The sequence below is a fragment of the Hoplias malabaricus genome, chromosome 4 (assembly GCF_029633855.1).
Source record: "Hoplias malabaricus isolate fHopMal1 chromosome 4, fHopMal1.hap1, whole genome shotgun sequence".
NCBI lineage: Eukaryota > Metazoa > Chordata > Actinopteri > Characiformes > Erythrinidae > Hoplias > Hoplias malabaricus.
In genome coordinates, this window is record NC_089803.1 from 32,701,925 (window position 1) to 32,714,914 (window position 12,990).

The 12,990-nt window shown below is 35.3% G+C and overlaps 1 protein-coding gene across 2 annotated transcripts in view; it reads right to left on the reverse strand.

Annotated features, from left to right (window-relative positions):
* Nucleotides 1-12,990, reverse strand: part of nptna (neuroplastin a) — a 21,799-nt gene continuing 8,809 nt past the window's right edge. For both annotated transcript variants that reach the window (XM_066668095.1, XM_066668094.1), the window contains exons 3-8: nucleotides 9,803-9,897; nucleotides 6,822-6,955; nucleotides 5,451-5,724; nucleotides 2,703-2,724; nucleotides 1,222-1,298; nucleotides 1-1,064 (exon numbers count right to left, since the gene is read on the reverse strand). In XM_066668095.1, the coding sequence (XP_066524192.1) occupies nucleotides 1,238-1,298; nucleotides 2,703-2,724; nucleotides 5,451-5,724; nucleotides 6,822-6,955; nucleotides 9,803-9,897 (586 nt within the window). In that variant the 3' untranslated portion in view covers nucleotides 1-1,064; nucleotides 1,222-1,237. The remainder of the gene's footprint in view (nucleotides 1,065-1,221; nucleotides 1,299-2,702; nucleotides 2,725-5,450; nucleotides 5,725-6,821; nucleotides 6,956-9,802; nucleotides 9,898-12,990) is intronic.

The following is a 12,990-nucleotide window of genomic DNA, read 5'->3' on the forward strand; positions in this document are numbered from 1 at the left end:
AATTTTTTAATTGTTAAAAACGATATGGATGTGCCTTATGATACTCTGTATGAATTTATTTTTTTCTGCACAGTTGGGCCTCTTGCAGAAGGACATGTGCATTGTGTTAGGACATTGTCGGCTGACATTCATTCATGGTTTGAACAGTGTTCTTTGCTATTCATGGCCAACTTAATATAATAAAGTTTCAACACACAACCAAAAGCCAAGAGTAAAAAATGCATCTTCTACTGTATATATACTTATATTTATGTATATATATATATATATATATATATATATATATATGAACAAATATTGCATAGGATAAAAGCCATGCTGTATAATATGCGTACATAAAAAGCTGAGTCATAGACAAGATAAGAATTAGAAAATGTCAATAATCGCAATTACATCTGAACACTTAGGTGCATCAGAATGAATAACATTCAGATAACTATGGATATCTCCAGTGTTATGGTACATACAGAAATAAATACATATACAATGTGCAAAGGAAACATTGTAGGACATAGAAAAGCCCTTATCTTTTATTGAAAACTATAAGATAAATAAAGTCTGGAAAACAAACAAACAAAAATATAATTAGTCATGTTACTAAATGGTATGCAATGAAATGATAAACTGTACAAAACCTGTGAGGCCAGGAACATGGTGGTGGATTTGAGTACACTGCAAATTTGAAGGTCTGCATGAAGTATAAATATTATCTACATGAAGTCACTCAGAAATACACAAACCAAATCCAATGAGCTGCATCAAACAGCAGGTTAATATCTTGCATGCACTATATGTCTATTTACTGACATGGTAAAGAAAATGCAGTAAGTATAAAGGATAAATCTAAAGCAACACACTCATGCAGTTAAATGTTTGTTATATGTCATTACTAATCATATTTCATTCTCTGCAGACATCTTCTTCACATCAAATTCATAAGGCATGCCTTGACTGGTCATATGCGTTTTGTCTCACCGACATTTCATTCTTAGTCCAGATATGTTTCTCAAAACAGCAAACTCTTTCATGATACGTTCATGTGGTCATGATATGAATGTCTTCATCTGAAAGGAGAATTAAAAATAGAAAAGAAAATAAACATAGTGCGGAACAAGATCTTCACTGCTCTCAACAGTTACAGAGTTATTAAATGAGGTACAGCTTTGAATAAAATTATGTTTATTAATAAGAATGTCTTGACATAGCACACATTTTACTTACTTTATTAGCAGACAGCTCAGTTTGTATTCCTTTGACGTAGGTTTTTGTCTTTGTGGTTGTTAGTGGAATTAGTTTTCCTGGAAGACAATGCAATAATATCATTCAACAGGTCAAAAAATAAAACCTCAATGTTATTTTAAGAAGGCCTAGGATGATCTGAGACGACTTAAAGCGATGTGAGAGGAAATCTGGTGGTTAACTCACTCACAATGTAAATCGATTACACTGTTGCATTTCTACAGCAGCGCAGACTACACTTTGAGACAATACGTCAATTATTTCATCCTATTGTTCAATGCTTAATATCAACTGTTAGACCATATCATCACTATAAAGCCTGTACATTAAGAGAACAGGCAGTTATGTGTCCATGTTTAATGAGACATACACTTTAAACGTGACACAGGGCAGAATTTAATTAGAATTTAGGGTAAATGGTAAAAAAATAATTATAGGTAATACCAAATTACTTTAAAACAAGATGTATTATGATATTCATGCTTTCTGATGTTTGAGGAGTTGGAGCTGACAACAAACATTGAACTGTCGTATCCAAAAACAGTAAACAAAACTGAGCTGAACGATCTATATGCAGTGATTGTTGCACTGAATCCAAACAACAGATTAATGGTCATTACATTGAACTAATAATCAGAAATGCATATTGTTATATAATTTATCATGATAATACTAAATTATTGTTTTATTCTCTATTAAAAGTGTTTTTAAAGTTTGAATTCATGTAAAACACTTTAATTTTTTTTCTGAACATAAAGTTTGCATTTGACCTATTTTTAATTTCTGTGTACTAATTAATTCATTGTCTTTAACCGCTTATTTCTGTTCATGGTCACGGTGGGTCCGGAGCCTACCCGGAATCAGTCATTCACACACACACTCACACTTTTGAGTCGCCAATCCACCTAACGACGTGTGTTTTTGGACCATGGGAGGGAACTGGAGCATCCGGAGGAAACCCACGTGGATACGGGGAGAACACATCAAACTCCTCACAGACAGTCACCCGGAGCAGGACTTGAACCTGCTACGCCACCATGTGACCCTTTCTGTGTACTGTTCTTTTTTTAATGTAATTCATGTAAAGTACATTAAATTGTCTTTGAGTAGGAAATGTTCCTTGTCTTGTCTTTTTATTGGATTTAAAAGAATTAGTTTAGCTGCTTGATACCACATTAAATATATTTAGGTCAAGCCCATTTTTAAAGTTTAGCTTCATATTGAAACCATATTTCCTATGGCGTGCAGTTACTAATGATGTAAGTCTCTGCAGCACACTATGCTTGTCTCACTGAATTACCTTCTGACTCCTATTGAGACAAATTTGACACAGAAGAGAACCACTGTAGTATCAGGTGTGTTAGGTTTGTGCTACATTTCTGTAGTGAGATGCAGCAGGAAAGGTTCTGTTTTAACATATCCTAGACCATAATTAGAAGAGAGGCAGATTGGCTGATACTTACATTGGGCCAGCTGGTTCATCATCTTGAGCAGATTAGGAAGTAAAACATTCAGCATGTTAGTTTGGCACCTTAAGAAAATTCAGCTCATTTCACAATCAAAGCCTATGACTTTGTTTTGAAAGCACACAAGATGTCAGATTCACTCTGATTCAGTGCATTCTACCATGCATAATGTCAATCCATGTAACTACAACATGGGCCCACAGTGGACAATAGGTTAGTCAAACAGAAATATCATGTCCCCACTGAAATGACAAAAAACAAATGCTGTTTTTTGTAGCCATTCAATAGATGGTATTTAAGGAATGAGTGTAATGGTAGCTGCATCACTGATTTTATTTGGCTCTCTTTCAGTAAATGCTTAGTATTAAACTGAATGTCCTGATTCTAAGCACTTACAAGTTCCATGCGAACATAAATAAAAAACATTAACAATGTAAACACTCAAAAAAGATACATTCTACACATCAGTCTGTTCATTTTTATAATTTAGCTGCATTCCTCCCCAATTTAGTCACAGACATTTCCACCAATCAGCTTGGACTTCCCCAGTTTCCCTCAATGGCACCAAGCTGGGAGGGTGAGTGCAAGTATGTGCTTCCTTTGAAACATGTGAAGCCAACCATGGCTTCTTTTTGAATTGTTGCTAACACCACCACTAGACACATTAACATGCTTGGAAAATGCTAACTAGCCAGATTTTCTCTATCAACCAACACAGGCGTGTGTTCTCTAGCATCATTCTAGGTGACTGGGGGGAGAGGGAAGGCCATCCTGCCCACCCAGAGAGAGCAAAGCCAATTAGGCTCTCTTGGACTCCTGGCCTTGGAGGTCTGATGCAGAAATAATTTTAGATTCAAACATATTAGCAGTGAGTGAAGCAATCTTTTTTGATCAAAGAAAAACATGAATCATAAGGACTGGACTCAAACCAGAAAGAGAGCATATAAAGCAGATAATGAGGGAATATAGTGGAAAATGTTTAGATGAACAGCAAATTTAGATCATGCAGATTCTCTCACTTACCACCCAGTGTATAAGGTTATGCAAATCAGGGAGAGAGAGGTGTGTAATATTATCAAAGATGGTCAGGATATCTCAGTGCAACAACTAATGTGAGTTTAAGGGCTTCTATGTTTCTATATGGCTAATTGTTTCAAGAGGAAGAAGACTCTTAGCCACCAGAGGGCACTGTTTAATAGTGCATATATTTACCAAACCAATTACCATTGCCATAGTTGTAAAAAAAATTGAGAGAGACTTAACGACTCTCTCTTTACGACTTAAGAGTAACCAACCACAGGCAAATTCAATTTAGATTCATTCTGCCAAATTCTAAATCAATTTCCTTATAGGAGCTACAGATTCTACATGGGCTAATGATATATTCATAAAGCTAGGCCTGTATTCATAGTACTTCTCTCAGTAGGTGACTTGAGATACAAAAAGGTTTCTTCTCTTATTTACTGTCATTTTTCTGACAGAGATCCTAGATCAACACTTCTGAATCTTCATGAACAACTCTTTTCAGCACAGCAGTGTGGGACTAGACCTGAATAGGCATCAATAATTTAATGACAAGCTACTGATACACTATAGAGTCACGTTTCTCCTGAAAATCGGCCTATGGCCAGATGACTGACCTCTCACAGTCTCTGTGTGTGTGTTTCTGTTTGTGTGTGGGTTAGATGTCCTAAGACTGAATTATTAAGTGTGAGACAATATCAGTATCAAATAACAGTCAAATTTGTCCAAAGAGCTTGCTCTAAGAGGCTGTAGGAAAAAAACAGTACTGTTATAAAAAGTGACCATCATATATTCTGGAAATCTATCCCAAGAAAGTTACTTGATTAATCAAATATCAAGTGTAAACATACAACTACTGTCCTATGCAAAATCAAAAATCACTTATCATTCTATTAAATGTCATCATCAGTGGAATAAAGCAAAAAGCATATATTAATTATTATGCAGAAAGCTGGCTCAATTTTCTGCTTACCACAATCCAAATTATCCCAAAGATTAAAAAATGTTGGGATCTAGGCTATGGGCAGGTCAGGCCAATGTTCTGTGAACACCAACAGGTTCTTTGTTCAACTTGCCAATTTTCCTTTTTTCCGGCAACAGAGACTTGACATTTCCACATCCTTTCAGACCCATAAGACAGATTATTTTTACAGTGGAAGAATGAATAGAATAGTGTGTTTGAATGAATAATGTGTTTTTTTTTCAGATATGCAGCAAGAGTGATGCTTGATTTACTCATGTCTCTTCAGGATTAAAGCTTTAAAAGAACACTAGGTAAGATATGGGTTTTATGCTCCTGGGGCTCCCCGTAGTAATTCATTTTAATAGCCTTGTATTTAAATCAATAGGGTCAGTTAAGCATCACAAAAATACCTGAAGCTGCAAATTTAAACTAAAAATATTCCAGTGTTCCTTTAAATACTGTTTGTCTGATTATGACACTTTTGGTGGTTAAAATTGTCTTGCACAGATGCTATAGGAAGCCAGTTTTCTCAATGACTTTCAATCATTTTTGAAATCTACGATTGAAGACTACTGCCTCAGTACTGAAGTGTGACCTCTAAGCTGTGACCCTACTAGCACTCTGAATATACATTTCAAATTAATACATTTTTAAAACTTACCTTTTAATTTTTCCCTTAATTTCAGCTTATTCAAACATGACAGAAACAAGAGCAGTAAACGGCTTCATGATTATAGGGTCTTCAAATTTTAACTCACCGTCAGGCACCTCATCAGGCTTCTTGCGCTTTTCATAGACAACAATGATGAGGACCAAAACAAGGACTTCAGCTAGGACCCCCAGCAAGGGCCACAGGGGGGCCAAATGGCTTCGGACTCGCAGCACTGAGACCATGGTGGAGTTTCCAAGCATGTTGTTTGCATTGCACTTGTATTCTCCAGGGTCAGTACTGATGTCCAGATTTACAATGGACAGCTCTGTGTAGTTGTCCTTTTTGCTGATGAAAAATCGCCCAGAGGTGTTGTCAATGTCCTGCAAGTGGATTTAAGAAATGAAGGGGGTGGGGTGGAGGGGGATGTGAAGGTAAGAGAGGTGCAAGTATACAGCTTTTATTTAATTCCATGTTTTATATGCTCCATGATGTTCTTAATGTTAATGAATTTATTAATTGCAGATATGCTATATACTACATGAAATTCACAAATTTAGGGAAAATCTTCCATTTTGATTTAATGTGATTTGATTTAAAGGAACACTATGTAACATTCTTACCTTAAAATTACAGCTTGAAAACAACTGTTATGCTTCACTGCGCTGTAATAGGGACAAGAGAGCCTCTGTTGATGCTACTCTGGGCTCAGCACTGCAGAAATTGTACTATGCACCTTTTAGGGGAAGGTAGGAAATTTCCTCCCATTGATTTCAGTACAGTGCTCTAAATGTGAATTACACTAGGAGGAGCCCCAGGAGCAAAACAAATCCAAATTTTACCTAGTGTTCCTTTAAAAGAGGGTTTTTTTTCTCAAAAAAAAAAAGTCATTTTTTTGTCAAATACGTGAAAAACATTTTGGAGACTTCCAATAGTCTACATTCTAGGAGGCTGGAGTTCATGCACCCAATTCCTGTGGAGAATGACATAGAAATGTATCACTGCATTCTGGCAAGTGTAAAGCCTCAAGAGTAAAATTGCCTCAGGGAAGTAATATGATTAACTTGTATTCTGTTCTCTATCAGATGTTATCTTAAGATGTAAGGACACTTGATAAATAATATGTATTGCATTAGCAGTATATTAGAGTTTATAAAAGCAATTTATTGTTTATGGAAGCCTATGAGCAGCTCAAAAAACAAACAAACAAACAAAAAACGCTGAACATTTCTTTCAGGGGAGCATTACCCCCACTCCAGTCCTTTTGGCATTGATTTGTGCTTTCCCTGCTCTGCCCATAATTCAGTTCAATGGATAAAATGGATAGAATGGATAAAAATAAAACATAGATTTTACAGCTCAGAAAATGAGCTTTAAGGAATTGACAAGTACAGTATATCACAAAAAATGTGATAACAGAAATCTAAATCATGTTAGCTTTCAGTTTCTGTAGAAAAACAGTAAACAAAGTGTAACCTACAGAGGCTGCACCATTCTCTAGTTTGTACCAGGTCCAGGTGGGATGAGGGTAGCCCACTGATTTGCAGTAAAGGACAGCAATTTCTCCCTCATTCTTATTCTCACTGCGCTTGTGTCCTGTGATGTCTGGAGCAGCTGAAGGAGAAAAGCAGAAGGACGAATAAGACGATGTTGGCAGTAAACTCTTATTATTACAGAAAATCTGATATGCAATTAAAACACAGTGGATGATATTTTGTTATTTCTTAAGTGTGAAACAAGGGGTGCAGATTGAAGATGAAGCTCTGAAAAAAGAAAAAAAAAAGGAAAGGAGGAAAGAAATTATATATGTCCTGTCTCATTTTGACAGGATTATACTTTGGTAACCCGAACCCAATTTATTACTTATGAGATAATTAACCTCTTGAAAGAGAACTTTTGAATTTTGAATTAAAGGCAAAGGCAACAGAAAGCTTATAGAAAGAGAGATATCTTTTAAGGAGGCAATCAAGTCCCAAAGCTCTTCACCACAGAAACAGGAAATGCTGTCATTCCCATGAAATAATGGCACAAAGCTTTAAAGGCTTAGAAGATCTATTAATAATCACTATCTGAATACAGATTGGTCTCGCAGCTCAAGGCATTCGGCTGAACATATCAAACAGTTAAAAAAGAATGAGACCAAGATGCGGTTTTTGTACATGTACAAGCAACATCCTGTGGTTTGTATGACAAACAAAAAGAACCGTGTCATTTATGTGCACGGTCTAGTACATATATTACTCAGAGGATCTATTGTCAGAGCAGAGACATAAGCAGAAGACTTATTTAACAGAAAAATCCTTACCAAATAATAGTTAATGTGTTTGATTGAGCTAACTGCTAATAGAAAACAAAATAAAGTATTCTGCAGAGAAGGAAATTTAGATTCAATAACCACCATTTTCGCCATGATGTACTGCATACTTTTAATATAAAAAATCATAATTCAATTCAAATGAGGGAAAGAGAGAGAGTGGGGGGGGGGTTGTTGTAGGATGTTAAATCTTCAACCCTTCAGACAGGCCACCATCTGCTACTGCAGATCTCAATGTGACCAGTTTAAAAAAAAAAAGGAGAGCCAGGTGAGTAATTTCTGCTTAAGCTCCACACACATCAGCATGCACCTTCACCTTTATCATCATACTGCTCACACCTTTCATAAGCACTCACTTTAAGGCACATACAAGTAGTAGCATAAACTTGGCTGTGGCCAAAGTAAAATCTATATTATTATGTAAATGTTTGACCTCTCATGTCCCTGATTTTTGAGTGCTCTCAAAATGTATATATTATCACATAATTACACTTTATTACAACCCCATTAAATTTGGCCTGTATAAAAGTAATGCCAATATATAATTAATTAAATTTCAATTCATAATATGTTATAATCATTTTATAATAATTATAACATATAACAATTGTGTGCATATTCATTGTTAATACTAATAATTATTAATAGTTAAACATATGTTTTAGTTATAATAATTAATATTACGTAATTAATAATGGTGCACTGTTCTTCACACAAAAGTGTTAAATTTATTATTGCTTCCTGCAGAGAAATTTTACTCAATAAAAACATAGCATTTGACCCGGGATGGGTACATTTGTCAAATCATCCTATTTAATTCTTCTATATGCACATTTTACTAGTCTATGTTCATGAAAGTCTTATTTTGCCAATGTCAGGGGATATAGTAAATTTCTCTCTTCAGCCAAAGGGAGCATGCTGTCACACAAATACTTATACACATGCTTTAGTCGAGGAATTTAACATGCATCTTGTTCCACTACTGGTTGTTTAAGATTATTTTAAAAGAACAGTTTAAATCTGTACCATAAAACAAAATAAATAAATTGTCTGGACAGAAAATTCTTGTAAATGTAAAATCCCCATTGACAGGTTTTAACACACTGTTTTAACACAGCTAATTTACTTTGAACCAAAAACATCAAATAAGAGATAAGTTAAAAATAGTGTTTTTGCACAAAGAAAACAAACTGTGCTGGGCACTGGCACTCCAGCACTGGGAATATGGAAGCTTGACAAATGTAAATGAAACCAAGAAACTCTTGTAGATGTTCTTTCCATTAAATAAAGCAAATAAACCTGATTTCCCAGAAGCAGGTTTCTATAGCACCAGCTTAGCAATATTTTGGTTTGTAAACAAACAAATCATGAAACCAATGGCTACTAATAGTGTTACTTGCCATCTGTGCAGATTATTTAATAATATTATAAGATAGCCAAGATGGTAATCATCTTACATAATTAAAAATGCATTATATATCAAAAAAGCTTACATGTGGTATTGTTACCTGTGGTATTGGCACATTACAAACAAGTTTTAAAAAAAAAATTAAATAGATCAATCAAGTTTGGGTACCAAAAAAGCATCCATGATTTATCTAGTCCTTTATGAGAAAGGATGGTCCAAGACTTGCTACACTGCATCATATAATACAACACGAATAATACAGCATATAATCCAACACTAATACTCCTCAAGGAGCTCTTGCAAGCAGTTTAATGGTTTCCCCTTCCAATGTGAATAATATTGAAAAAGAATTTTGTGAATATCGGTGTTTAAAGGGCAAGGTTAAAAACCTCAACCTTCTGTCCACCTCTGACCATGGCCTTTCATTCCTCAGGCAGAACTATATTAAAAATCACCACACATCTGTCAAGGATGTCAACACAAGCACTTGGCTGTACTGACAAACTGTTGTCAGTAAACACTTCAATTTCAGTTTAATATAGGTCATACAGTCTTCAATGCTGTTTTTTCCCCCCCACTGGAACTGAAGTTAAAGAGGTGAAGAGGAGCATTAGACTTACTGAGTTCTGATGCTAAAATCAATTTAAATCAATTCAATTCAAACAATTCCAAATAAAGCAATTTTTAAAAAAACATTTTAAGCTGTTTCAGAGATAAACAGAGAAAGAGATAACCTTACATTTCACCTCAATGGTGGCATTGGCTGAAGGGCTCATCGTAAACGTATAAACACACATGTATTCCCCTGCATCTTCTCCTCTTGGCTTATTGATCCTGGGGATGGAAAAACATTATTAAAGACACTATAACTTGTACTTCACTGTCATCTGAAGTTAAGATGTGTGATGTTTCTTAGCAGTCCCTTTTTACAACATATTTCCTGCAATTTATGAATTTCATTGTTAACTGGAGATTCACTGATATGGAAAGTTTTGGCCAATTTCAATATTCAATATTTTTCAATATATATTCAATATTTTTCCATGAACATAATTTGTTGTACACTGAATAAAAAGACTTTTTTACTGAAAAAATACTTTTTTACTGAAGTAGCCTAGCATCTCCCAAACATTGTACACATTCAGAAATAAATAAATATATAATCAAATATTGGTTTAAAACAGTGGTCAAACATAAATTCTTTGAATCAGCTATGCCCATATGATTCTATTTGTATCAATGTGCATCCCTGTTATTATTACTATCATATCAATAAATTAAACATTAATTGACATTTGATATTAATTAAAATCTGCTCAGCACAGGTTTCTGTTTTGTTCCATGCAAGTCCAGATTGGGGTGAAAATATTTGTATTTTGTACTTTTAATCATGTAAAGTGGATGCATTTGATTGGTATCAGGCAAATGTGTATTCATTTAAAAAATGTGTGTAACTGATTTAATTGAATTAAGTCTAGGTCTAAATAAGCATTCTTAAATGTGTATAAATAATAAGGATATATTATGCTTTCTTTTTAACTAGATGAATCTGGTGATCCATTCAATACACTGGGAAGTGTTTCAGTTGAGATGGTTTAGGTCTACTTTTCAGACACACAATTCACCAATGACCTTTTTTGAGCCATGACCCACTTGAAAGAGGGTGAAACAATCAACTCTATTGTCTGTGACTGAAAACTTGCATAATTGCTGTTTACTCAGTAAGAAAAGGTCACTTTTCTATTTATGTTCATTCACACTTGAAAGTTATTTTATGTCAAAAAAGTCAAAAAGTCAAAAAAGGGTCAAAAAGATTTTGAGTTTGTAAAACAAGACTCACAAATGTAATGGACTTTGTAACTGCGTTTGAGCAACACGTAAAACTAAAATCCACAAATGTATTGGAATGCACAATTTGTAATATGAAAAAAACATTTGCATTTGTAAATCAAATGTCGTGAATGTGTGAATCTGCACCTTCTCAAACGGCTTAAAATGTGCAAGAGCAAACCTTTTTAAGGTTCCAAATGTGACAGTGAGAGTTTTTGAATGACGTTGAAAAAAATCCACACATTCACTTTCCTTGCTGCGTGTGCAAATCTCTTTTTGCAGTTGCAGATTTAAGACCCTGTTTTGATGGCCAATTGATGGACCAATAGGAAAGCTTTAGCTGGACCAATCAGATTGCGAGGTTTGTTTAACCAGTCGGAAAACACTGATTTGTTGCTGTCAACCATAGCGCTTTTCTACCACTCTGGTTCTTGAACCGGTTCCGTTCCTGATTCTTGGAACCTTGGTTCTTTCCAGTGAACCGCCACGTTTCTACACGCTTAGAGGGGAATCAGGAATACGTCATGAGCAGGAGGACGCTGTGGCCGAGTTCAGAGGCGTCCTGCTGACCTTGTGAACAGTGGAGAAACATAACCAGTTTCCACATAACCAGAGTTAATTTGGTGGAAAATCGCTATGGTTGACAGCAACAAATCAATGATTCAATGATTCCTATTGGTTAAACAAACCTCGCGAGCTGATTGGTCCAGCTAAAGCTTTCCTATTGTTCCATCAACTGGCCGTCAAAACAGGGTCTTAAATCCACAACTGCAAAAAGAGATTCGCACACGCAGCAGAGAAAGCGAATGTGTGGATTTTTCCACCTCATTCAAAAACTCCCACTGTCACATTTGGAACCTTAAAAAGGTTTGCTCTCGCAATTTTTAAGCCGTTTGAGAAGGTACTGATTCACACATTCATGACATTTGATTTACAAATGCAAATCTTTTTTTAATATTTGTGAATTTAAATTATTATTGTTGTTGTTGTTTTAAATTTGTGCATTCCAATACATTTGTGGATTTTAGTTTTACGTGTATGTAGTTGCTCAAACGCAGTTAAAAAGTCTGTTACATTTGTGAGTATTGTTTTACAAACTCAAACACATCTTTTTGACCGTTTTTCTAGTGTGCACACTTATTTCTTTATAAGCCTAGTTTTGTCCGACCACCATTATCCATATAGCCATTGTCACATAGGTTTTTCTGGCATTTCAAAAACAGGAAAGCCCAAAATACATACTCTTGTCATTAGAAGGTCTGGAGAAGCTTTGGTCCTTCATATCAATGTCTTTGTTTACATGTGTTTTTTATTATATGATTGTGCTGTACAGACAATATGAAAGGCAGGACTTATAAATGCAGAAACGAAAAAAGGAGCACAAAGTTGTGTTCATAATATATAACACCAGCATCAGTGTTTAACTTGTTAATTTTATTTTAAAATAAATGCTAGATGATCTCACATGAAATAAGACAAATTCAGCAGTCCTCCTCTCTCTGGGATATATAATACGTGTGTAAATGTTGCCGAGTTCTAAGCCATCCTGCTGAGCTTGTAAACAGCAGAGAAACATAACTAGCGCAGAGCCAAACACAGCCCCAGAAACACACACAAAGGGAGCGTGTTCCTGTCTTATTTCTTATTGTTCATTTATATGAAATGTTGTAAGTGACCCCATCCAGCTCGACTGGGCGATAGCACTGTGTGTGCGGTTCTAAGCTATTTCTTGAATTACAGAACCTCGACAAGCACATGGACAAAGCCACAGTTCATGCTGAAGAACCTACTTTACCTTGGTTTCAGCTGGGAATGATGTTTTTCTGTTTTGTGAACCAGTTTATGTCAGTGTAAATGTGCCGAATGGTTCCAAATTTAGTTTACAAACTGGAACCGTTCCGGTTTTTTGTTGGTGGAAAAGCACTATTTGAAATTTGGAAAAACTAACAACAAAAATGTGAATTAATTTTCCTACTCACACATGCTTGTTTCAACATGAGTCTTGAGTCTTTCAACTTGAGTCAGCCAGTCAGTAAGAGAAAATGCTACTTCTAGGCCAGCCTGATAGGCAGCCCGGCAATAAAGGCTTAGTGTGAT